This window comes from Schistocerca serialis, chromosome 2, assembly GCF_023864345.2.
Source record: "Schistocerca serialis cubense isolate TAMUIC-IGC-003099 chromosome 2, iqSchSeri2.2, whole genome shotgun sequence".
NCBI classification, from domain to species: domain Eukaryota; kingdom Metazoa; phylum Arthropoda; class Insecta; order Orthoptera; family Acrididae; genus Schistocerca; species Schistocerca serialis.
Window position 1 is genome coordinate 545,251,740 of NC_064639.1, and position 26,237 is coordinate 545,277,976.

At 38.4% G+C, this 26,237-nt stretch overlaps 1 protein-coding gene across 3 annotated transcripts in view; it reads right to left on the reverse strand.

Annotated features, from left to right (window-relative positions):
* The window catches only part of LOC126457520 (peroxisome biogenesis factor 1), a 385,437-nt gene that overhangs the window by 194,582 nt on the left and 164,618 nt on the right, over positions 1–26,237 (reverse strand). For all 3 annotated transcript variants that reach the window (XM_050093859.1, XM_050093858.1, XM_050093860.1), the window contains 2 exons: positions 20,121–20,299; positions 15,967–16,101 (listed from right to left, as the gene is read on the reverse strand). In XM_050093859.1, coding sequence (XP_049949816.1) covers positions 15,967–16,101; positions 20,121–20,299 — 314 coding nt within the window. The remainder of the gene's footprint in view (positions 1–15,966; positions 16,102–20,120; positions 20,300–26,237) is intronic.

The following is a 26,237-nucleotide window of genomic DNA, read 5'->3' on the forward strand; positions in this document are numbered from 1 at the left end:
AGAACCATCAGTATCATATGAATGCCAAAACCATCAGAAATAACGTGATGATGGCAGATCAGATGAAACGGATCTATTGCAAAATAAAAGCAACCAAACTTAGCAGCAGGCTTGGAATTGCATTTATACAACGTCCTTAAAAGACACATACTAAGCAGAAGAATATAAATTGCATTATCTTCTGTTGTTTGACTTGCACTGTCGTGAATGCTGTGACATACAGAACGTACATTCATGCTTGCTTTTTTTTTTTTTTTTTTTTTTTTTTTTTTGTCATCAGTCTACTGACTGGTTTGATGCGGCCCGCCACGAATTCCTTTCCTGTGTTAACCTCTTCATCTCAGAGAATCTCTGTCTTCCTCTACAGTTTTTGCCCTCTACAGCTCCCTCTAGTACCATGGAAGTCATTCCCTCATGTCTTAGCAGATGTCCTATCATCCTGTCCCTTCTCCTTATCAGTGTTTTCCACATATTCCTTTCCTCTCCGATTCTGCATAGAACCTCCTCATTCCTTACCTTATCAGTCCACCTAATTTTCAACATTCGTCTATAGCACCACATCTCAAATGCTTCGATTCTCTTCTGTTCCGGTTTTCCCACAGTCCATGTTTCACTACCATACAATGCTGTACTCCAGACGTACATCCTCAGAAGTTTCTTCCTCAAATTAAGGCTGGTATTTGATATTAGTAGACTTCTCTTGGCCAGAAATGCCTTTTCTGCCATAGTGAGTCTGCTTTTGATGTCCTCCTTGCTCCGTCCGTTATTGGTTATTTTACTGCCTAGGTAGCAGAATTCCTTAACTTCATTGACTTCGTGACCATCAATCCTGATGTTAAGTTTCTCACTGTTCTCATTTCTACTACTTCTCATTACCTTCGTCTTTCTCCGATTTACTCTCAAACCATACTGTGTACTCATTAGACTGTTCATTCCATTCAGCAGATCATTTAATTCTTCCTCACTTTCACTCAGGATAGCAATGTCATCAGCGAATCGTATCATTGATATCCTTTCACCTTGTATTTTTATTCCACTCCTGAACCTTTCTTTTATTTCCATCATTGCTTCCTCGATGTACAGATTGAAGAGTAGGGGCGAAAGGCTACAGCCTTGTCTTACTACCTTCTTAATACGAGCACTTTGTTCTTGATCGTCCACACTTATTATTCCCTCTTGGTTGTTGTACATATTGTATATGATCCATCTCTCCCTATAGCTTAACCACTACTTTTTTCAGAATCTCGAGAAGCTTGCACCATTTTATATTGTCGAACGCTTTTTCCAGGTCGACAAATCCTATGAAAGTGTGTTTATTTTTCTTTAGCCTTGCTTCCATTATTAGCAGTAATGTCAGAATTGCCTCTTTCATCCCTTTACTTTTCCTACACACACACACACACACACACACACACACACACACACACACACACACACACACGAAAGCAACTAGAACAAACAAATTAGTTAAAAAAAGTTTTGATTAGATATGACATATTACAAATCAAAAACAACACTTTTGGTATATATAACTTTTTGACAACTTACAAAAGAAAAACACTGGATGAGCCAGTTAATCCAAAAATGTGTTATCTCCACCTCCCCCACCCCCCACCTCCAAGCCAATACCACCACCAATTTAGGTGAAAAAGCCAGATAACAAAAACTTCTGAACCCACAACGGAATAACACAAACACACACACACACACACACACACACACACACACACACACACACAAATAAACACACAAGGTGAAGATTTATGATATTCTCCTACACCTTCCTTATGTAATTTGTGAGGTTGGTACAATTCATCCCAAGTTTACACAATTGAAATTACTTCCTTCCCAACAACAAGGAAATTGTCAGGTTACTTATGTGGTATTATAAAGGTCAAAAAGTAGATATTGTTGGCATTCCTTGTAAGCTGCAGCAACACACTGAACAGTAATTTTGTCATGTTAGGGCATTACATCACACACTACACACTATGCTTAACTGACCTGCACAGTAGTCTACAGATATTTGTAAACCTTATTTTTAGTTGAGCTAAAGCCCCACCAGTGCCTTTCCATAACATCCCTTTTTCCACAATTCTCGAAAAAGTACTGTCTTGTAGAGTAGTCAGTTTGATTTCCAGAAAGGTTTTTCAATGGAAAATGCTATATATACTTTCACTAATGACATATTAAATGCTCTGAGTAACCAGAAGTCACCCGTTGCGATTTTTTGTGATCTCTCAAAGGCTTTTGATTGTGTAAATCATGGAATACTTCTAGATAAGCTCAAGTACTGTGGTATGAATAGGACAGCCCTCAAATGGTTTAAATCATACCTAACTGGGAGAGTGCAGAAAGTTGAAATAAGCAGTTCATATAATATGCAAAAAACTGGTGATTTCTCAAACTGGGGATCAATCAAGAATGGGATGCCGCAAGATTCGGTCTTGGGTCCTCTGCTGTTCTTAATATATATTAATGACTTGCCATTCTATAGTCACGAAGATGCAAAGTTGGTACTTTTTGCCGATGATACAAGTGTAGCTATCACACCCAACAGACAAGAATTAACTGGTGAAATTGTAAACGATGTTTTTCAGAAAATCATTAAGTGGTTCTCTGCAAATGTGCTCTCATTAAACTTTGACAAAACACAGTACATACAGTTCCACACAGTAAATGTAATGACACCATTAATAAATATAGACTTCAATCAGAAATCAGTAGCTAAGGTAGAATATTCAAAATTTCTAGGTGTATGCATTGATGAGGTGTTGAACTGGAAAAAACACACTGAGGATCTGCTAAAACGTTTGCGTTCAGCTACTTATGCTATTAGGGTCATTGCAAATTTTGGCAATATACATCTCAGTAAATTAGCTTACCACACCTATTCTCATTCTCTGCTTTCGTATGGCATCATATTCTGGGGTAACTTATCACTGAGTAAAAGAGTGTTCATTGCACAAAAGTGTGTAATCAGAATAATTGTTGGAGCTCGTCCAAGATCATCCTGCAGACTCTTATTTAAAGAGCTATAGATCTTCACTGTAGCCTCACAATATATATATTCACTTACGAAATTTGTTATTAACAATCTGAACGAATTCAAAAGTAATAGCAGTGTACATGGCTACAACACTAGGAGAAAGGATGATCTTCACTACTCAAGGTTAAATGTAACTTTGGCTCAGAAGGGGGTTAAATTATGCTGCCACAAAAGCCTTTGGTCACTTACCTAATAGCATCAAAAGTCTGACAGATAGCCATACAGCATTTAAAAGGAAATTAAAAGAATTTCTTAATGGCCGCTCCTTCTACTCGTTAGACAAATTTTTGGATATAGTAAGTGGGTAATTTCCCCAACCCCCACCAAAATATAAATAAATAAATAAAAAATAAAAATAAAATTAATATTAAGTGTCATGTAATATTTTGTGTAATATAATATCTTGTATAGACACCTTTTATTTACCTGACACATTCCACATCATTACGAAGTGTCGTATTCATTATCTATGGAACAAGTACTAATCTAATCTAATCTATAGGGTACTGCAACATGATTCTGACTGGTTGTAGTGGTAATTTTAGTGAACTTATGTGCAAATGTCTGTACGATATATCTTTTAATTATCAGGATGTTCCCATACTATAACTGTCATAGGACATATTCCATCTCTACTGACAGTCATGTTGATGGTTTCCCACACTACAGAACATTTTGTATAATGGTTTAAAAAGACAAGGTGAAAATTTCTTTATTTGGCAGTGAAAGAAATATTAGGTACTTATTTTTTTACCATAGTGCCTTATTATATCAATGCATTTCATCCACTGTTTTTCCAGAGAGGACATTCTTCTTCTAAAGTGAGATTCTGGAAGGATAGTTGAAAACCTACATACAGTGCCAAACCTCAACCTCTTCTTTAGACCCAATATGCTTCCCACCCACATATTACAGAAGAGACAAAAATTTAGAGGGTGCCAAATTTAGTGAAAAAATGGATGATCAAACTACTTGTATTTCAAATACACACTTTTCCCACTCAGGAACCACCTTTTTGGGCAGTTACTTCCTTTCACACTATTGCCATCTTTTTACACACTTTTTATTCTAGTTGATCCACAAGAGCTGCATAGCAGTCATCAGTTTTTGAAGCCTTTGTAAGCTAAACAATGAGAAGAATCCTTTTCTCTTCTCAGACAAAAATGGCTGTGACCTTCAGACACATGAAATTAATCTCCTTTTAGAGGTGCAGCAGTGGTATTGGCTTCCACACCATATTCAGTTCCCCTCCAAATGTGACACCCATCTCACTCAAAGCATTTGCATAGTTAATTCTTCACGTAAAGTTTGCCATATCTTTCCTCCAGAATTTCTATGGCGTCAATTATTCTCTGCACCTTTACTCAAGGACATTCCAATTCCACATTTTGCATTTTCAACATTTCATTCATATATTCACTAACTCACTCACTCTATCATCACATACTATAGATCTCATCAGGAAGTGATGTGGAACACATCAAGATGTACATTGATTAAAGACCAGCAAATCATATAAAGTTCATCTCTACATTATACTAACAAAATCATCAAAATGCCTGCAGTTGATGCTTATGACAGCTCAGTAAATTATAAAAAAATCTGCTGTTGTTAAAAAAGCTGTTACTTTCTTGGGTATATTAAATATCTACTACCTATCTCCTGTAGGTAATTTAATATTAATTTGATTACATTTGTGTTTTTAAAAGAAAATACACGCATACATTTTTGGCACAGAGAAAATATGGATACACTGTAATCATTTGATAATTGACTGTAGAACACACCAGAGGAATAATTCAAACAATGGAGGGTCAAACAAGTCCATCAATAATCCATAGAATAGCAATCTTAAATGTAATCCAGTTGAAATCCGGTACACGGCCCATGAAAGTACTGTGTCAGTGAAATACAGACTTTAGCACAGTGCGATTCAAAGTGTCTTGCACCTACTCAGAGGGCGGATTTTATCTCTGGCTTGATACTAGAAACCAGGCCCATATGACAGCCCATTGGTATCTCTTACCAGCTCCTAGTGGAGTCAGTGATAGCGTACATCGCACGTTATTGGACTCAGTGTCGGATGTCAGAGATACAGCATTCCTTCCCCCTTTAATTGGTGCATAGAGCTAGAAATCTCTGCTTGCAGAAGGAGTTTGGCGCTGAGACTGGAGTTGGCTGGTGTTGATGTTCTGGTATTTGGGTTGATGCTGGGAAGTCACTGTTGCTACAGGTGGAGAAGGGTTCCATTCCACAAACGACCAACTCTGATAGCACTGAACCTGGGGATGTGGGTCTGCCAGGCACCTGAAACCGTGTTGAGCTGGCTCTGGGGACAGTAGTGGTTGTCTCAAGCTAAAAGCCACTAAACGTGGGCACAGCTTGTTGGCGTGTCATACCAGCACGGTGGCATTTACATCCACTGTTAACTTCTGTCACCCAAAGAACATATTGTTTTGCTTGCTGTGGTATTTGGCATTTGAATGACAGACAGAATCTGGCGTAAGCATCTATGACAAGCCACATCTCTGGCAGGGATGGGCCGCCAAAGTCCAAATTTACATGCTCCCATGAGAGCTGTGGTGTTTGCCAGGCATGGGACCACTGCAGGCATGCTGATTGGGTTGATGTTCAGCTCTCACAGGAGGGCACTGTCATCTCAATGTCCTTCATGATGCCACAGGCATTTTGGCTAGCCAACATCTTCATGCATGACATCCTCTGGTGGTCAGCATGCAGGAGATTTGTGCCATGCTGACACAGTGGTAGTGGGAAGAGCATCCAGCACTCATTGTCATCACTGTCTGATGTCAGCATCAGTACTCCCTGCACCATCTGGATTACATTCTTTAGGGAAAAATATGTGCGGGATCTGGAAGGAAGTGTATTGGGAGGTGTTCCAGATAATCTTGGCTAATGTATTTCATAATTTGTTTGAGGATAAGATCCTCAGCAATATCCTTCACCATTACAGATGCAGTGACAGCAAACCATTGTAGGTAGTTTTGTAAAGTGCCCTATATTTGGAAGAACTTTGTTTCCCAAGACTTAAGTTTGAGATCTGGTCCCTTAGACAGTATGGATAGGACACATGCGTTTTAGGACACATGCGTTACTGTGTGGTGCTGTCAGTTGACAGTGAATCAAATAATTGTAAATGCTGAGGAAGAAAGCACACCGCTATTGGTATTGCATCATTTTCCCTGGAAGTCCATTCTTCTACATCTCAGGAATCCACCATATAGTGCATGGCCAAGGTACCACATACCACTACTAGTCATTTCCTTCCTGTTCCACTCACAAATACAGTCAGGGAAATTGACTGTCTATAAGCCTCCACATGAACCCTAATTTTTCTCATCTTACCTTTGTGGTCCTTATATAAACTGTATGTTGGTCGCAGTAGGTTCAATCTGCAGTCAGCCTCAAATAAATTTCCACAACAATGCTCCATGAAAAGAGCATTGTCTTCCTTACTGGAATTCCCATCACTAAGTATGTCCACAGATCAAACCTACCAGCAACAAATCTAACACCCCACCTCTGAATTGCTTGGATGTCTTCCTTTCATCCAAACTGGCAGAGGATCCCAAACATTCAAGCAGTACTGAAGAACATGTTGCACTATTGTTCTATACAATGTCTGCTTTACAGATGATCTACACATTCCCAAAATTCTCCCAACTAAACAAAGGCATTCACCTACATTACTATCAACCTGAAATGCTCATTCCATTTTGTATCGCTTTGCAACATTACACCTTAATGTTTACTTACTTGATGTGACCATGTCAATCAGCACACTACTAAGGCCATATTCAAACATTACAGGATTGTTTCTTCTATTCATTTGCATTAACTGCCATTTTCCTACATTTAGAGCAAGATGTCACTCACCAAACCAACTATAAATTATGTATAAGTCACCTCAGGATTAAACAAAGAGATTAATAGTTAATGGTGTCTTGGGAAGATCTAAAATTTTGTGCCTCAAAGAAATGTACTGAATTTTTGGAAGCCAAACATGATAGTCAGTGGCTTTAACAATAATAATAATAATAATCTGGAAGTAACTGACCTCGACTGAAATATTTTAGATGTGTATATGGTGGTTGTTCATGCACAAAATCATTCTTGATAGAAAAAACACACATTGTGTCATGTTGAGACACACAATGGCCAGTATGAGGTGTTCAAACATTCCCAGACAAGATGCACACATTAGATAATATTTTAATTTGTGAAAAGCCTGTAAGATGGTAACCTTTGTGATGTTGGCTACAGAGATGGTGAACAAATCATCATTAGAACACATGTTTCCTTGTTTATAACAGAAGCTGCTGAACCAGTATCAACGACAAATTTTATTAACTGGTAGTTCATTCTTAGTGGGAGAGAAAATTTTTTCAGTTGCTCTTTGAAGGGGGTCAGCTATGGCTGTAACAAGTTAATGCTACTGCAGTGTTGTCGGTGTGATGCAGGGCCTAATTTGCAATTTTCCACGACCAGTATCTGTTTAGAGCACTGCACACAGCTTGTTTCCCTATATGGGCAATGAGTGTGGTTGTTGTTGTTGTTGTTGCTTTCTTCAGTCCAATGACTGGTTTGATGCAACTCCCCTTGCTACTCTACCCTGTGCAAGCCTCTTCATCTCCACGTAATCACTGCAACCTACATCCTTCAGCAACTGCTTATTGTATTCATCTCTTGGTCTACCTCTATGATTTATACCCCCTACACTTCCCTCCAGTAATAAATTGGTGACCCCTCGATGTCTCAGAATGTGTCCTACCAAACAATCCCTTCTTCTAGTCAGGTTGTGCCACAAATTTTTCCCCCAATTCTATTCAATACCTCATCATTACTTATATGATTTATCCATCTAATCTTCAGTATTCTCCTGGAGCACCACATTTCAAGAGCTTCTATCCTCTTCTCATCTGAACTGTTCATTGTTTGTGTTTCACTTCCATACATGGCTATACTTCACACAAATATTTTCAGGTAAGTTTTCCAGACACTTAAATCTCTACTCGATGTTAACAAATTTCCCTTCTTCAGGAACACTTTTCTTGCCATTGCCTGTCTACATTTTATATCCTCTCTACTTTAACCACCATCAATTGTTTTGCTACGCAAATAGCAAAACTTGTCTACCGTTTTAACGGTCTCATTTCCTAATTGAACTCTCTCACCATCACCTGATTTAATTTGGTTGCATCCCATTATCCTCGTCTTAATTTTGTGGATGTTAATCTTATATCGTCCTTTCAAGACACTGCCCATTCCTTTCAACTGCTCTTTCAAGTCCTTTGCTGTCTATGACAATATTACGTCGTCAGCAAACCTCAAATTTTTATTTCTTCTCCCTGGACTTTAATTCCTACACCAAATTTTTCTTTTGTTTCCTTCACTGCTTGCTCAATATATAGATTGAATAATATCAGGGATAGGGAGCAACCTAGTTTCATTCCTTCTTAACCATTGCTTCCCTTTCATGACCCTTAAATCTTGTAATTGGCATCTGGTTTCTATACAAACTGTAAATAGCATTTCGCTCCATGTATTTTACACCTGTCATCTTTAGAATTTGAAAGAGAGTATTCCAGTCAACATTGTCAAAAGCTTTCTTTAAGTCAACAAATGCTGTAAATGTAGATTTGCCTTTCCTTAACCTATCTTCTATGAGAAGTCATAGGGTCAGTATTGCCTTGTGTGTTCCTACATTTCTCTGAAATCCACACTGACCTTCCCCAAGCTCTGTTTCTATCAGATTTCTCATCCTTTTGTAGAGAATTCATGTTAGTATTTTGCAACTGTGACATATTAAACTGATAGTTTGGTGATTTTCGCACCTGTCAGAACCTGCTCTCTTCAGAATTCGAATTATTATATTCTTCTTAAAGTCTAAGGGTATTTTGCTTGTCTCATACATCTTTCTAGCCAGATGGAAGAGTTTTGTCATGGCTGGCTCTCCCAAGGTTATCAGTAGTTCTGTCGGAATGTTGTACATTCCCGGGGCCTTGTTTCGACTTAGGTCTTTCAGTGCTCTGTCAAATTCTTCATGCAACATCCTATCTCCCATCTCATCTTCATTTACATTCTCCACCATTTCCATAATATTGCCCTCCAAGTAAGTCTCCTTGGATAGACCCTCCATATACTCCTTCCACCTTTCTGCTTTCCCTTCCTTGCTTAGGACTGGTTTTCCATCTGAACTCTTGATGTTCATACAGGTGGTTCTCTTTTCTCCAAAGTTCTCTTTAATTTCCATCTTTCCTCTAATGATATATCCTTCTAAATCCTTACAATTGTACTCTAGCCATTCCTGCTTAGCCATTTTGCACGTCCTGTCAATCTCGTTTTGTTTTTCTTTTTCTTTTTTTTCCCTGCATCATTTACTGTATTTTTATATTTTCTCCTTTCAGCAACTAAATTAAATATCTCTTTTTTTACCCATGGACCTCTACTAGCCCTTGTCTTTTTACGAACTTAATCCTTTGCGCCTTCGCTATTTCATCTCTCAAAGATACCCATTCTTCTTCTAATGTATTTTTCCCCCAGTTGCTCATATTTAGCAAAACAGTCTGGACTGCCTGGGTAACACTTCCTACTGACACTGTGATGAGGTTGGGTGGTAGAGGAACTATGTGAAAGCCGGCCGAAGTGGCCGTGCGGTTAAAGGCGCTGCAGTCTGGAACCGCAAGACCGCTACGGTCGCAGGTTCGAATCCTGCCTCGGGCATGGATGTGTGTGATGTCCTTAGGTTAGTTAGGTTTAACTAGTTCTAAGTTCTAGGGGACTAATGACCTCAGCAGTTGAGTCCCATAGTGCTCAGAGCCATTTGACTATGTGAAGGCAATGAGTCGAATACTTGCTCTGCTGATTTGTTGCTTGGGTTGTGTCCCTAAATGGGCATCGGGGTCTGAATCTCAAGTTGCATTATGAAGATGAACTTGATTAATTCTGATAACATCTGCTGTGGTGTGAATGGAAATAAAGTTTTAAGAAATATACCTCACTTTCATCAAAATTCTGCAGTACTGCATTCAATATTTTAAGCAATTTTACACAAAAAAAAAACCTGCTTTCCTCCACTATTGTCAACTTCTTTGGGAGCAGGATCTGTTAATCTCAATGAATGTGCACAAGCGTCTTTATTTGGTGCATTTATTATGCCATGTACTAATGTTTCAGCATAAGATTGTTTCAGTTTTTATTTTTGCACAAAAACTGACACTTGCAGGTCAGCCATTTGAGAGCACTTGCCCATTCAGCATATTATTGATGTGACTTCTTGTCACAATGAAACAATGTGAGCCTAGCTGGTACAACATGTGATAGCTGCTTGTTATGCTTAGAGAGCAAACTACAGATTTCAGACAAATCTAAACACTCTTTATTGAGAGGACATAATTTTTGTCAAAGAGATAATTTTTGGGGTTTGTAGATAGCAGAAAAGCACATAGTTTAGCTGCTTGCAAGGAAGTGTAATTGCACACACATGTAGTATGAATCCCAGTCTTTGTCTTCTGGATGATGAGGTAAAATTGTTGGTAGTGACTACTGTTCTGACTGGGAACCATTGTACTATAATCTGTTGCTGTTCCAGTATTTGCTTTTACATTTCACCCTGTCATGTCTGGTACTGCCACTGAAGTTGTAGTTGTCAATTTCATTGTCTCCTCCTTGTGCCTGCTGTTTCATTTGAGGTTGCAGCTGTTGTCCCCACTGTTTGATGTATTCTGGATCCATATTCACTGAACTTACAAGGAGAGGACCCCAGTGGTAGGAACAATTTTCTGAAACTACTGTATGGTGATGTGGGCTGAAATCCCATGTTTCACACCCTGCAGTCATTCACCTGGTGTACCCCACATTTGTGAGTGATCGATGCAAAAAATTGGGGATTCTACATGACGCTCAACAGTGTTAAAAGACAAGAATTTTCTAGACTAGCTTTGTGTTGTAATGGATAGGGTAAGACCTTTATGTGCTGAGGGGCAACGGCCTTGCCGCAGTAGATACACCGGTTTCCGTCAGATCATCAAAGTTAAGCGCTGTCGGGTGTGGCCGGCACTTGGATGGGTGACCATCCAGGCCACCATGTGCTGTTGCCATTTTTCAGGGTGCACTCAACCTCAAGGTGCCAATTGAGGAGCTACTCGACCAAATAGTAGCGACTCCGGTCAAAGAAAACCATCATAACGACTGGGAGAGCGGTGTGCTGACCACACACCCCTCCTATCCGCATCCTCAGCTGAGGATAACATGGTGGTCGGATGGTCCCGGTGGGCCACATATGGCCTGATGACGGAGTGCTTTTTTATGTGTTGAAAGTCATGGGCTTGAATCTCATCAGGTACTTTAAATTTTTTATTTTTAAATCTTTATTGAAATTATTTTGATCATTATATTTATTCCCTTAACTGGTATAAATGTAATTTCTTATTTCAATTCATTTGTCACATCATTTCATTGTATGAATTTGTTTGTTGGGGGAGAGGTGAGGGAGAGGGAGAGGGAGAGGGAGGGGGAGGGGGAGGGGAGCGGGATGGGGATGGGGATGGGGAGGGGGAGGGGGAGGGGGAGAGGGAGAGGGAGGGGGAGAGGGAGAGGGAGAGGGAGGGGGAGGGGAGAGGGAGGGGGTGATGGAGGGGGAGGGAAGGGGAGGGGGAGAGGGAGGAGGAGAGGGACGGGTGTGGGAGGGGGTGAGGGAGGGGGAGGGGTGAGGGAGGGGGTGAGGGAGGGGGTGAGGGAGGGGGTGAGGGAGGGGGAGGGCGAGAGGAACCTCATTGCAAATACTGCACATGCCACAGAGCAACATGCTCTTTATTATACAGATAATATGGATACAAAATTATCACTTGATAGTTCACAATTCCCTCCTGCTCCGGATCATAAATTGAAGAATACAACAAGAGAACTTTATGACATTCCAGGGTCAAGCAAATCAGTCATTATTCCTTATAAGAAAAATCCTAAGCATAGTCCAACTGAAATAAACCTCCTGACATGAAATAAAGTAAACAGCCAGGTCACAAAAGTACAGTGTAAGTGAGGTACAGGCATTAGCACAGCAGGATTAAAAGTTTTGCAACTGCCCAGTGGTCAGATTTCATCGATGACTTGACATCAGCGGCCATGTCCATGTGACGGCCCACTGGTACCTCTTACCAGCTGCCAGAGAACTCGTTTATAATGGACTCTGCAGGGTATTAAGCTCGCTGTCTGATGGCCAATATACAGCATACACTACTACTTTTCATGCAGCTTTACAATGAACACCACTCCTTGCCATGTAATTAACAGAATTTATCAGTCTTCTGTGACTCTATGTATGCAGATAATTTCAAGAAAGAGTGGCTAATAAGGTAAGCTTTTTAACTCTTTTGATTGATACTGATTCCCGATTTCTGTTAAAGTAGTTTTGTGGCATTCTTCATTGGGAACCTATCGTAGAGAAGTGGGTTACACTTTAAATCAGTCACCTATTTCCTAATGGTTGACAATGTAGAATTAAAATTCCTCTAACTATGAATAGATTTTTGTTTGGTGATAAATGATATAAAATGAAGAATACTATGATAGCAGAGTATTCCAGTTTATACTGTTGGAAGACATGCACATAATACACCATTTTACAATTCTGTATAAAGAAAACAATCCCACATATTAAGCTGGCACATTATTTGTGATATTGTGCAAGATGTAGCAACTGCAACAAAGGAATATATACAAAATTTCATTGATAACAATACTATCTCTCTGCTAGGCCACAACTTCTTTCCATGCTGTCATATGAGATCTGCAACACTTACCAAGATCTATTTTTGTTCAGCTTAATTATCCACTATTATTTCTCCCTGCGGCTCAAAATGTTGTGTGGTACACTGCTATAGGTCTGAATTTAAACCTTTACAGTGCCACCAGATTGTCTTCAAACGGCAATGCTCCTCATGCTAGCTGGGTGGGAACTGTCTATCTTTTCAACAAAAGTTGATATCTTGGAAAGGATGCATAGTGTATCAGATTTATAAGGTGCTTCAGTGAATCCTTGACCCTGTCTTGGCATCTTTCTAGAAGCATTCTGTTCAGTTCGTGAACCACAATGAGAAGGGGTACGTCAGATAATCTACAATTGATGCTGAACTGACCAGGAGAGAAATGAGTAGTAGGAGTGAATAATAAATTGGCTCAGAATCTCATATTAAACAGACTCATATAGTGGCAGATATACATAATATACCACAAATTCTTGACATGTGGCTGTCAGTAGAGTGAATGCTTGAAGCAGAGTGTTTAGAGACATGGAAGTGGTAGGGAAAGATTTTTCACTAACACACTTCCTTTCCTCTGCCAAGATCATTGTTATGGTAGAGAAAATAGCCCATTAAGACAGCAGCATCAAATAGTTTAAAATGTCTCTGTGTACACATCCATATAGATCTTACCTGCATTAGGAGTTTATGTTCCTCTACGTAGGACCTGAATCCAATCATATTCCATCTCAGTATGATTACGATTCTACATGTGGGGCCTCAAATTATACCCAATATCACAGTCAAGGCGCCTATTGAATGGCTCTGAAATAGCACTTGACTCAAGATATCCAATTCAAGGAAAAAACTCACTATCAATATTTGGCCACCAAGGAGAGGAGAGATGATGGTGAAATGTTCTCAGATCACAAGATTTTGCACCAATGCTCTGGATTAAATTCCAATTCGCAATTTGTGAAGCAAAGGTGTCAATAAATGTGAAGGAAGAAAAATCTTTCCAAATTCATGGTCGAGTCACATTAATATGACCATCAACTATGGTCGACATCAACTTGCAATAACCACTCACAGAAGGCAGGTGACAGCACTAGCAGTGATCGGTATATAAAGCACGTGAGAGGGACACAAAAAACAGTGCAGTTGCTGTTGTAATGTGGAAACAGAGCGATTTATCTGGTGTCCAGAAGAATGTGGCCACTGGCTTTTGAGCGAAGGATGGAACAGTTTCTGAAATGGATAAATTTGTAAACTGTATACATGCCGCCATGGTTAAAGTATATCAAGAGTGGAAAAATAGCCCTATCCAAAACTGGACCACAGATTACCGGGTTGAACGATGCCTGTGGAGAAGTGTACAGGCGAACAGACATCCAACTGTTGAGCAGCTGACCACCCAAATTAACAATGGGGCAACCAACAGCATCTCATCAACAACCGTTCAGTGAACAATACTGTGAATGGGCTTCCGCAGCATGCGTCTGGTTCAGCACCCATGCTAAACACAGTTCATCACCGATGAAAGCTGAATATCAGTACCGCAACTGGATGTCCAATGAATGGCGACTGGTAGCATTTTTAGATGAATCGTGTTTTATGCTCCATTGGTGTGAAACATCTGAAAGCAAACGACCTGCAATAATCATCAAAAGGATCCAAGCTGTAGGGCATTCCCTGAGTGATCTCATCGTTCTGGAAGTGACAATGGTGAAACATATACATCTATCCTTGGGGACCATGTCCACCCCTACATGCAGTTTATAACAATGTAAACAATCAATATTGACAAAATAATTTAACTGGATAGATAAAAAATCCACTCACCACGCGGCAGCAGAACACACATGTAAAAGACGGTTGTAATTGGCAAGCTTTCGGAGCCAATGGTTTCTTGTTCAGGTAGAAAGGTTGAAGGGGAAGGCAGACAGGTGAAGGAAAAGAGTTGGAGAGGTGTAGGAAAAGGGATAGATTTTGGGAAAGTCTCCTCTGACCCGTGGTTCTGGGTGACTTTCCCGAAATCTACCCCTTTTCCTAGACCTCTCCAGTCCTTTTCCTTCACCACTCTTCCTTCCCCGCCAACCCTTCTACCCAAAGGAGGATCCACTGGCTCCAAAAGCTTCCCAATTACAACCGTCTTTAATGTGTGTGTTCTGCCACTGCATGCTGAGTGGATCTTTTATCTACCTACATGTAATCTGTTTTTCCTCAGTATGACGGCATCTACCAATAGGACAACACAACCTGTCACACAGCTCACAGTGTGAATGTGTGGTTCGAAGAGCATCACAAAGAGTTTACAATACTCTCCTGACCAACAAATTCCCCAGATTTAAACCCAACTGAGAATCTGTGGGGCCACACCAATCGGGCTGTTCATGCCACAAATCCTCAACCAAGAAACCCAGTGCAGTTGGCCATGACACTGGAGTCGGTATGGTTCCACAACCTTGTCAGTACCTTACTACAGTAGCTAGTTGCATCTCACAACACTCTCGCTGTAATTACAGATATTGTATAGCTCTGTTACCACTGAAAAATTTTATGAAACATGTTTTGCATTACATTGTTTCCTTGATTGGCTATTGTGGTCTCCACAAAAGCCTTTGCTTATGAATGTGTTTTAAAAATTTTAGCATCCCTGCCACTCATCAGCTCTTGCTGTACACAGAAGGGTAAAACCTTCTTAACTGCCCTTCCTGTTTTCTTTATTTTTTTCCTTCTTTTTTTTAAATTGTTACCGCTATGTAAATGTTCTGACACAAAGCATGTGGTACACCTTTTTAACTGACATCTGCCCAAGAAGACCCACATTATGTACTATAGTGTTATAAAAATTGTTAAAAGTCCCTAACAGCCCACCAAAGCACAGCAATTTCTTTTGCTTTGATTATTGAGAACCAAATTTTTTTGACACAGGGGGAAAAGAAATAGCAATTAAGCTATGTGGGGCGACAAATACCTGGAGAGATATTAAGCTGCAGCTTGAAACATACTTTGATTTTCATTATACTGTTTTTATCAAACAAATTCTGTACCGTATACATCACAAAATATTTATGAAGGCACATCACCATAAAGTGAAATTCAAGATAGGTAAGTTTATTTGTAGAGGATAGCAGTTCTTATAATAAACTTCACCTTAATGCTAATAAATTTCAGTCCACACTCTTGGGCCATGGCACCAGCCAGTAGTGTTTTCCCAGTTCCTGGAGATCCATACAGCAGGACACCACTTTGGTGACGTAAAGGAGACTGCTCAAACAGTTCTGGATACTGAAACAATTAAAACCTTTGAGTGTTTTACATCATAAACCAAAATATATTAAACATACCTTTGCAGAATAGAGTTACAAAGTTTGCTTTTGCCTTGAAAGTATAATGAGAGTATTATAAAAACTGAATATTTAAGTAATGAATATAATAGGGAAACATTCCACGTGGGAAAAATACATTTAAAAACAAAGATGATGTAACTTACCATACGAAAGCGCTGGCAGGTCGATAGAAACACAAACAAACACATACATACAAACAAAATTCTAGCTTTCGCAACCAATGGTTGCTTCGTCTTTCCTGACGAAGCAACCATTGGTTGCGAAAGCTAGAATTTTGTGTGTATGTATGTGTTTGTGTTTCTATCGACCTGCCAGCGCTTTCGAATATTTAAGTTATTTAGATAATTATACTTTCTATTACTTGAAAGTCTTCATTTCTATCAACATTGTTCAACATCCTAACAAATATTACGCAGTATGCATTTGTTAATTAAAATCAGTTTTTCTTCTGTTACCCGTTACTTTTTTTTTAAAGTATTCTAAATACTTTGAATGGATTTTCCAGATAATTGAGGTGGTGATGATTTTATGTATGTAAGAAATAGCAACAAATTTCAGATATAATTTTGATGTAACAGTACATTAGTTCTATTTTATTTTTACTGTTTTATTCTGTCAAATTCTACAAATCCACTGCACATCATTGCTGGATCCATGCCGATTTCCTCAGTCTTCTCCTAAAACTATTGGTCACAGACATTTTCATTGCTACTAAAGTAGTTTTGATGTCTTCACTGACAATTTGGTAATAGTTTCCCAAATTTCCGCATTTAGCCAAATCAGATTCTTACAGCTACTGCTCTTCAGAGGAATAGAATACTGTAGAAGAAAAAAGGGTAGGTCTGAGAGATGAAATATTGAAGGCAGCAGATGTTCAAGTAGGTAAAAACATGAGAGCTAGTAGAAATCTGTGATAAATAGAACAGATATTGAATTTAATTGATGAAAGGACAAAATACAAAAATGACATCCATGAAGCAGGCAATAGGGAATACAAACAGCTAAAAATGGCTAAGTAGGAATGGCTAGAGGACAAATCTAAATATTTAGAAAAATATGACACTAGGGGAAGCATAGATGCCACCTACAGGAAATTAAAGAGACCTTTGGAGAAAAGAGAACCACCTGTATGAATATCAAGAGCCCAGATGGAAAACCAGTCCTAAGCAAAGAAGGGAAAGCAGAAAGGTGGAAGAAGTATAAGAGGGTCTATACAAGAGAAACATACTTGAAGGCAATATTATGGAAATGGTAGAGCATGTAGGCAAAGATGAGATGGGAGATACATACAATATTGCATGAAGAATTTGACAGAGCACTGAAAGACCTAAGTTGAAACAAGGCCCCAGGAGCAGACAAGATTCCGACAGAATTACTGATAGCCTTGAGAGAGCCAGTCATGATAAAACTCTTCCACCTGGTGAGCAAGATGTATGGGACAGGAGAAATACCCTAGACTTCAAGAAGAATATAATAAGTTGAATTTCGAAGTCAGCAGGTTCCAACAGGTGTGAAAATTACCGAGCTATCAGTTTAATATGTCACAGTTGCAAAATACTAACACGAATTCTTTACAAAAGGATGGAAAAACTGGTAGAAGCTGAGCTTGGGGAAAGTCAGTTTGGATTTCAGATAAATATTGGAACACACAAGACAATACAGACCCTACGACTTCCCATAGAAGATAGGTTAAGGAAAGGCAAACATACATTTATAACATTTGTTGGTTTAAACAAAGCTTTTGACAATGTTGACTAGAATGCCCCCTTTCACATTCTAAAGGTGGCAGGAGTAAAATACAGGGAGAAAAAGGCTATTTACATTTTTTTTACAGAAATCAGATGGCAATATAAGAGTCATGGGTCATGGAAGGGAAGCAGTGGTTGAGAACAGAGCGGACTAGGTTCTACCCTATCCTTGATGTTATTCAATCTGTATATTGAACAAGCAATGAAGACATCAAAAGATAAATTTGGTGTAGGAATTAGAGCCCAGGGAGAGGAAAGAAAATCTTTGAGGTTTGCCTACGACATCATAATTCTGTCAGAGACAGCAGTGGACATGGAAGAGCAGTTGAATGGAATGGGCAGTGTCTTGAAAGGAGGATATAAGATTAACATCTAAAAAAGCAGAACAAGGATAATGGATTGTAGTCAAATTAAATCAGGGGATACTAAGGGAATTATATTAAGAAATGAGACACTTAAAGTAGTACAGGAGTTTTGCTATTTGGGCAGCAAAGTAACTAATGATGGTCGAAGTAGAGAGGATATAAAGTGTAGACTGGCAATGGCAAGGAAAGTGTTTCTGAAGAAGAGAAATTTGTTAACATCAAATATAGGTTTAAGTTTTAGGAAGTCTTTTCTGAAAGCATTTGTATTGAATGTTGCCATGTATGGAAGTGAAATGTGGATGATAAACAATTTACACAGAAAGAGGATAGAACCTTTTGAAATGTGATGCTCCAGAAGAATGCTGAAGATTAGATGGGTAGATCATGTAATTAATGAGGAGGTACTGAACAGAACTGGGGAGGCAAGATATTTGTGGCACAACTTGACTACAAGAAGGTAGATAGGCTGATAGGACACATTCTGAGACATCAAGGGATCACCAATGTGGTACTAGAGGGAAGCAAGGAAGGTAAAAGTCATAGAACGAGACCAAGAGAAGAATATAGTAAGCAGAGTCAGAAGGATTTAGGTTGCAGTAGTTACTTGGAGATGAAGAGGCTTCCATAGGATAAAGTAGCACGGGGAACTGCATCAAACCAGTCTTCAGACAGAAGACCACCACAACAGCAACAACTGATCTTCATAATTTTTATCTTTCTCTTGTTTATCTGCGAATTAACTAGTTTGGCCAATAATTTTTCCCACTCAGTCCTAAAGACATATCGTCAAGAAGCATTAATTCTATTACCCTTTACTCTACAGTCAACTTTTCTGATACTTCAATTACTCATTCTTCACCACATGTCACTAACTTACTCTTCCTAATACAGTAGTAATTGTAGTTCCTAGTTTTCAATTTTTTTGATTGTTATACTGCTGTTTGTAAACATTGTAGTCTAGTTCTACAGTGCTAAACAGCTTATCTAGCTACTTATTACAATGGTCTTTCTCCATATATCCAAATGTTATGGAAGCCTGTTGGCATTCATAAACTTTCCTTTATTATGAATTTTGGTTTTTGGTGACACAGGAAGTTGTAACATAATAGGCATTCTTCACTTTTCTAACTCATAGCTTACTGTCAACACATATAACATTGATTTTCCACATGTCTATGCATCACTTAGTAAAATTTACCATTATTCTACAGAATGATATATGACAGATTTTAAATTTATTTGCACAAGCTTTATTTCAAAAGGTGTTAGTAATTGTAATTTATATAGTCATGGCTACAGATCAATAACAAGCACAAATATGTTTTACACCAATTATGAATGAAAATATACAGTAAAATTATGTTAAATTAACCCTCAAGACATTCAATACTCCTCCGAGCAGCAGAACTAACATCTCACAATCTCCTGCATATTCTGCTTGAATACAATCATAAATGTTTATATGCATTTGCTACTGAGTATCCCAAAATATTAAACAATCCACGAACTTCTGATAGAATAAGCCTGTTGAGTACTACAATCCACATCTTCCAGTGTTCTAACAACTGTTACTGTTACTCAAATTGATCTTGTCTCTTATAATCTAGAGTCTAGAATGACTTTTCCTTCCACCCACCATTTGTACTTTTTCACATCTTGACCCACTAGCCGTGTTTCAGCAATTAGGAAGCAAGTAATTCGTTTCAGTCCCAAACAGTCTAATATCAAATTTCTGACTTTTTCTTTTTGATTATAGCTTCCATTCACTTTGAGACTTTGTGACAAATGTATATGGTTATCGTTAGTATAAATATAAAATAGGGTAAATATATGGAAACACATACCTGTGATGGCCACCGGAAAAGTTCAGTTAACATTTCCTTTATTTTAAGAAGGCCACCAACATCAGCCCAAGACAGAGAAGTATCATGATGAAGCTTCACATTTCTTAGGGACAATGGAATGTTCTTCTCAAATGCTTTAACTAAATCATTAGTCTCTATTTCTGGCAATTTTTCATCACCTACATGAAAACACCAGTTATTAGAAAATAAAAATCTTGTCTAGACCAAGCTGCAATAAACATACGTTCAAATTATATGCCAACAAGCTTCTATAAATCAAATACAAATTGTTCTAAAATAACCAAATTAAAACACACTTTCCTGGGGCACATGTAAAGTTATTTCTATGTCTGCTAGTGACTCTCCTTCCAAGGTAACATGTCGCATCCTCCCTACTAAAAATTTCGAAGTCCAGTCACAAATTTCGTTTGATACTCCATAGGATCATATCTTTGACAGTAAGTGTAGATGTGGTACAGAGTCAAATGCTTTTTAAAAATTGAGGAATACTGCATCTACCTGACTGCTTTCAAGATGTCAAATAGAAAAAAAATGTGAGCTGGAAATACATGATTGACATTTTCAGAACCCATGCTGGTTACTAAGGAGGAGAGGTCATTCTGTTCAAGATACCAAATTACATTTTGAGCTCAAAATAGGTTCCATGATTCTAGAACAAATGGATTGCTAGGATATTGGATGGTAGTTCTGTGGATTACTTCTGCTACCCTTCTTGTAGGTGGATGTGACATCAGCTTTCTTCTAATTACTGGGCACAGTTTCACATTTGATGCATTTTGGGAAGATTATACTTAAAAGAGGGGCTAACTCTACTGAAATTTGGTATAGAATCTGACAGAGAGTCCATCAGGCCCTGGAGCTTTGTTTACTTTAGGAATATCACCTGTTTCTCTCACCACTAACATTAACAGATGTATCACTTATCTTTGCAGTGGTGCAAGAATTAAATTCGGGAATACCCCTGGATTTTCATTTGTAATGGAATATCTGAATACTGAGTTCAGTGTTTCTGCTTTTTTTTGCTGCCATCAATTTCAGTTCCTGCCTCATCCATGAGTGACTGGACACTAAGTTTGGTCCCACTAACAGCCATTACACATGATCAGAATTTCTTTGGATTTTGTGGGAGATCCTCTGATAATACTCTACTGCTGTAGTCACTGAAGGTTTCACATATTGCCCGCCTGATGGACAAATAGATTTCATTCATATTTCACTTTCTCTAGCCCTTGGTTTTGTTTTACAGGTAGTATGCAGTAGTTTCTGTTTCTTTAGTGGCTGGTTACCATATATTGCCATTCCGAAAAATCTTGCCTTGGTAGATCAGAGAACACATCTAGTAATCTTTTGCAGGACATCTTATCAGCTGCACTCACTTAAGAAACTGTAATATTGCCAATTGATTGTTGGCTGATTAAGGATTAATCCAATGCTGACAGTATTATTGGGGAATTTCTGTACTATTGAACTTGGGCTTATTGTGAAGGTTTTGGTTACACTTGGAGGTAACATCCTCTTTGTCTCAGAGTAGCACCATGTTTCCTAAGCCCACAATTATTTGTTGTATGTTCTCTAATCTCTGTGTAACCCTTCAGTTTTTACCCTCTACAGCTCCCTCTAGTACCAGGGAAGTTATTTTCTAATGCCTTAAAATATGTTTTCTCTTCTTGTCAGTGTTTTCCATATACTCCTTTCTGGCTTTACTGGCCAGGAGACCCCACCTGAGGTTGTTCGGCCGCCTAGTGCAAGTCTTTCAATTCAATGCCACTTCAGTGTCTTGTACGTCAATGATAATGAGCTGAAATAATTTTGCAGAGAACTTCCCCATTCCTCATCTTATCAGTACCCCTAATTTTCAACATACTTCTACAGCACCATAACTCAAACACTTCAGTTTTCTTGTTTTCTGGTTTTTCCATAGTCTATGCAATCGTAGGTGCCGCATACACAGTGGAAAGCAGGAGAGAGCCAAACATGTCAATAATGTTGCCAAAGCTCTCACAGAACCAGAATTTCTATACCACCCCTTACAGTGATACCAACATGCTCAAAGCCACTGAGAACTTGTCACTTACAGCACCAGAAAAAAATGAACAACTAAATCTTTCTGTGCAAGCTCCGATTTCTCTTATTTTATTATAATAGCCATTTTTCCTATATAGGTGGGAATCAACAATTTTTTCACTTAGAATAGACTGTTTGTGACTGAAATTTCATGAAAAATCTCACTGCAATGAACACATGTATCCTATCTATGACACTCTCTGCCCCATTTTGCAATAATACAAAATAAGCTATTGTTGTTTGAACTTTTTTGATGTTCTTCATCAATACTATCTGCTAAGGATTCCACATCATGCATAAATACTTCAGAAGAGTATGACCAAGTGTAGTATAGTGTGATGTTCCCTATACATGTTTTCAGATATAAGTATGATGACTTCTCATATTTCTGAATTTCTGCATCTGAAATGTATTTTCATTTTGCCACATCAGTGCAGTTCTGTTGTATTTTGTCACTGTTACAGTCTAGAGTAATGCTGGAATTGAAATCTTTAGAATAACGAGAACTCTTTTAAATGAATATGAAGAGTTTTTCTATAATAACCTTCACATATTATTCCAGAAGTATACAACAGCTGCGTCTGTAAAAGACTTTCCAATTGAGGAAACATCACGTAATAGTATATATCGTGAACGAAAAAACAATACCGTGTAGCTGACAAACTGCTGATTTTTCGTTTTTCAGTCAAATGGTGTCGTTGACCGTACGTGCATCTGCTCTTAATGCCATAATGCTGAATTTTTAATTATTTACCATGAAAAAATTATCTAAAACAATACCACATACATGACACAGCAAATAAACAGATGGCAATAATGTGGAACTGTAGAGAATTAAATACTGCGTATCTACAATCTATGGATACTGTAAACAATACCGCGTAAATACAAAACTGCACGCAGCACAGCACATTGTTATTGCCTTATTACATATTTAATAGTGCTCGAAAGTGGTTACATGCTTGTAGCTTCATTTGTGATAATGGACAGCGATACAGATGACAATCGTTTTACTCAAGAAGAAATTGTTTCTCAGCTGAAATCAGCTTATGAAAGTTGAGAATCATTCATGAGAGTGGCTGACAGTGGTAAGAAAATTGTTTTATTATTCAACTTTGAATGTTAGTAGCACCACAAGTGTCTTATTGTGATATAAGTCAGAAATCCCCCACTTCACTCGTTCTTTGCTTTATTCATTTCTGCCAAAGATTTCTAGACTGTCCACTTTCTTGTAGGATCTCCCGTAAATGCAGAACAAACAACAGGCGAGAAAAGTCGTAACGCTGGAGTTACATTTACCAAAGAAGAATTAATTTCATACATGGGGTTCTCGGTTACTGTTCCTGCAACATCTAATGATGCACGTAAATTTTCTTGGGGTTATTGTTAATAGTATTACTGATGCTGTCATTCTCATAAATACAAGAATTTGAGCTTCATCTTTGTCTGCTTAAATTAATTTATAACTATTTTTCCATCTAGAAACTTCAGTGGCTGTATTCAACAATGCTCAAAATGAAACCACAGTCACATTTTCCACTAGAGATGACAGTACTTCACACTCATTGCTATGCAATGGTGCTCATCGTTTGCCAAACACTCTGGATAAATTATTGGAAGATCATGGGAGCAATAATGATGCTGACAGTGAAGGCCAAGAATTTTATGGTGACACAAGCAGTGACAGGAAAAAGAAGTCTAAACCACATTCTGAAGATTGGAAGAAAAATGCCAATAAAATTCTGAGAATGCATGGACAGGAGTATATTGGATACAAAAGAAGTCAAATTGGTAAAATCATTCGAGATACTCCAAGAGAGGCACGAAAATTAGGTCCAACATGTACTACGAAGATGTGCCAGAAATGCTTTCAAAGGAAGTGTCATCAGTTTTCTTGTGATGATAGGCAGGCAGTATTTAACACATTTTGGGAAATGATGTCATGGGATCAGAGGAAGGTTTATGGTATCAACCTTGTGGACGTAATTCCAATCAAATGTCCAGGGAAGAACAATGGCGAATCCAGGAGGAAAGGGACGCTCATTTATCATTTGAAAAATGAGTTGGAGAAACAAAGTATGCAAAAATATGTTTCTCAATACTCTTGGGATTAAAGAATGGACTGTCCAATATTGGCTGGGTAATTCCGCACATGGGATGAGTCCCGATACAGAATCATCACAACCTCGAATCAAACAGATGATGAAGAAAGATGAGAGAACCTTCATGAAAGAATTCCTGGACTCTCTTCCAAAACTTCCATTGCATTATTGCAGGAAATCCTCCTTGAAGTTGTACCTTGAGCCTATTCTACAATCCAAACAACAGCTGTATGGACTCTATGTGAAAAAATGTCATGCGGAGAAGGTTTCACCATTAAATCGGGCTACCTTTAACTTGATTTTAGAAGATGGTAATATTAGCTTATTTTCCCCCAAGAAAAACCAGTGCGACTTGTGTTGTAGTTACAGGCTTGGTAACTTGAATGAAGACGTGTGGAAGCAACACACAGAATGGAAAAAGCACACAAGGATGCAAAAAGATACTGACAAGAAAGAAGCCCCGCAGAAGCTCTGCTCAGTGTACACCATAGATTTACAGGCCGTGACAGTAGTTCCATTTTTAAGTGCAAGTGCAGTTTATTAGAAAACAAAGTTGGCTGTTCATAACTTTATAATGTATAATTTAGAAAGTCGTGATGCAGTATGTTACTGGTTTGATGAAACGCAAGGTAAATTGGTTGCATCATGTTTTGCCACATGCATCATGGACACCCTATCCAGAATGATTAAGGAAAATCCCATTCAAGTCATTCTGTATTCTGATGGCTGCAAATATCAGAACAGAAATGTGATATTATCAGATGCTCTTTTAAGATTAGCAATTGATAATGGAGTATTGATTACACAAAAGTTTTCTGAAAAAGGCCATACTCAGATGGAATGTGATTCAGTTCACAGTTCCACTGAGTGCAGGCTTAAAGGATGTGAAGTTACACATCCTAGCCAATACGTGGTGATATCTAAAGAAGTGAGAAAAAAGCCACAGCCATACAAAGTCCATTACCTAGATTATTCCTTTTTCGTCAACTACAGAAAAGTTTGTAGCTGTATGACTCAATTAGGCCTGGAAGAGCTGTAAAAAATGAGCCTACAGTTACTGATCTGAGGGCCCTACAGTACCGCCCAAATGGTATTATTTACTACAAGTGCCCTTTCAACTAGGTGTGACAAGAATTACCGAGGCATCCCAGGAAAATTCTTGGAGATGTTTGCTTCCCGAAACTATACAAGAAAAGACTGAAAAACCAAAAAATCCAAATGGGATAATTTACAACAGCTTAAATCTGTTCTTCCTAAAGATTGTCATAGTTATTATGACAACATTCCTTATGAATGAAAATTACCGTGGAGGTAACTGTGTGACGAGTATCAGTGCAGTGTAATTCTCTGTTGTTGCTTTGAGTGACATTTATGATTTTTCTTGAAGAAATGTGCAGACATTATTCGAACTACGTAAACAGTATATTTATTTAAAATGTTTCTATGAAATCTTACGATAAAAAATGATTAAGGCTCCAAAACGTGTTCTTACCAGCTTTCTCAGTACCAAATACCAACGTAAATGTGTCAAGTCGTGCTGGGAGACTGACAAACAAATACCGCGTAAGTAACAGATCATGGCATCAATACCGATAAAAATTCTGCGCATGTGCCTTAATTAAGCTTTCTAAAGTGTATTTTTTTTGTTTCACATTTTTATTTGATCCAATATTTCCTTGTGATGCTACAATGCAAATTTAGTGCCACGGTGAAATGTATTAGGCATTTTAGACAGTTTTTTCTCTCTCATGTAAAATTCTTATTTTGCTACTTACGCGGTATTGTTTCTTTGCCAACGATATACCATTTTGAGAGATCATTACATGAATAAATGGGTGGTCTACATCAGGACCGGCCACATTGTGCCAAACTTCATGTGTGAACATGTGCAGGCCACAGGCGGGCCAAGGCCAAGCCTATCACTCAGTTT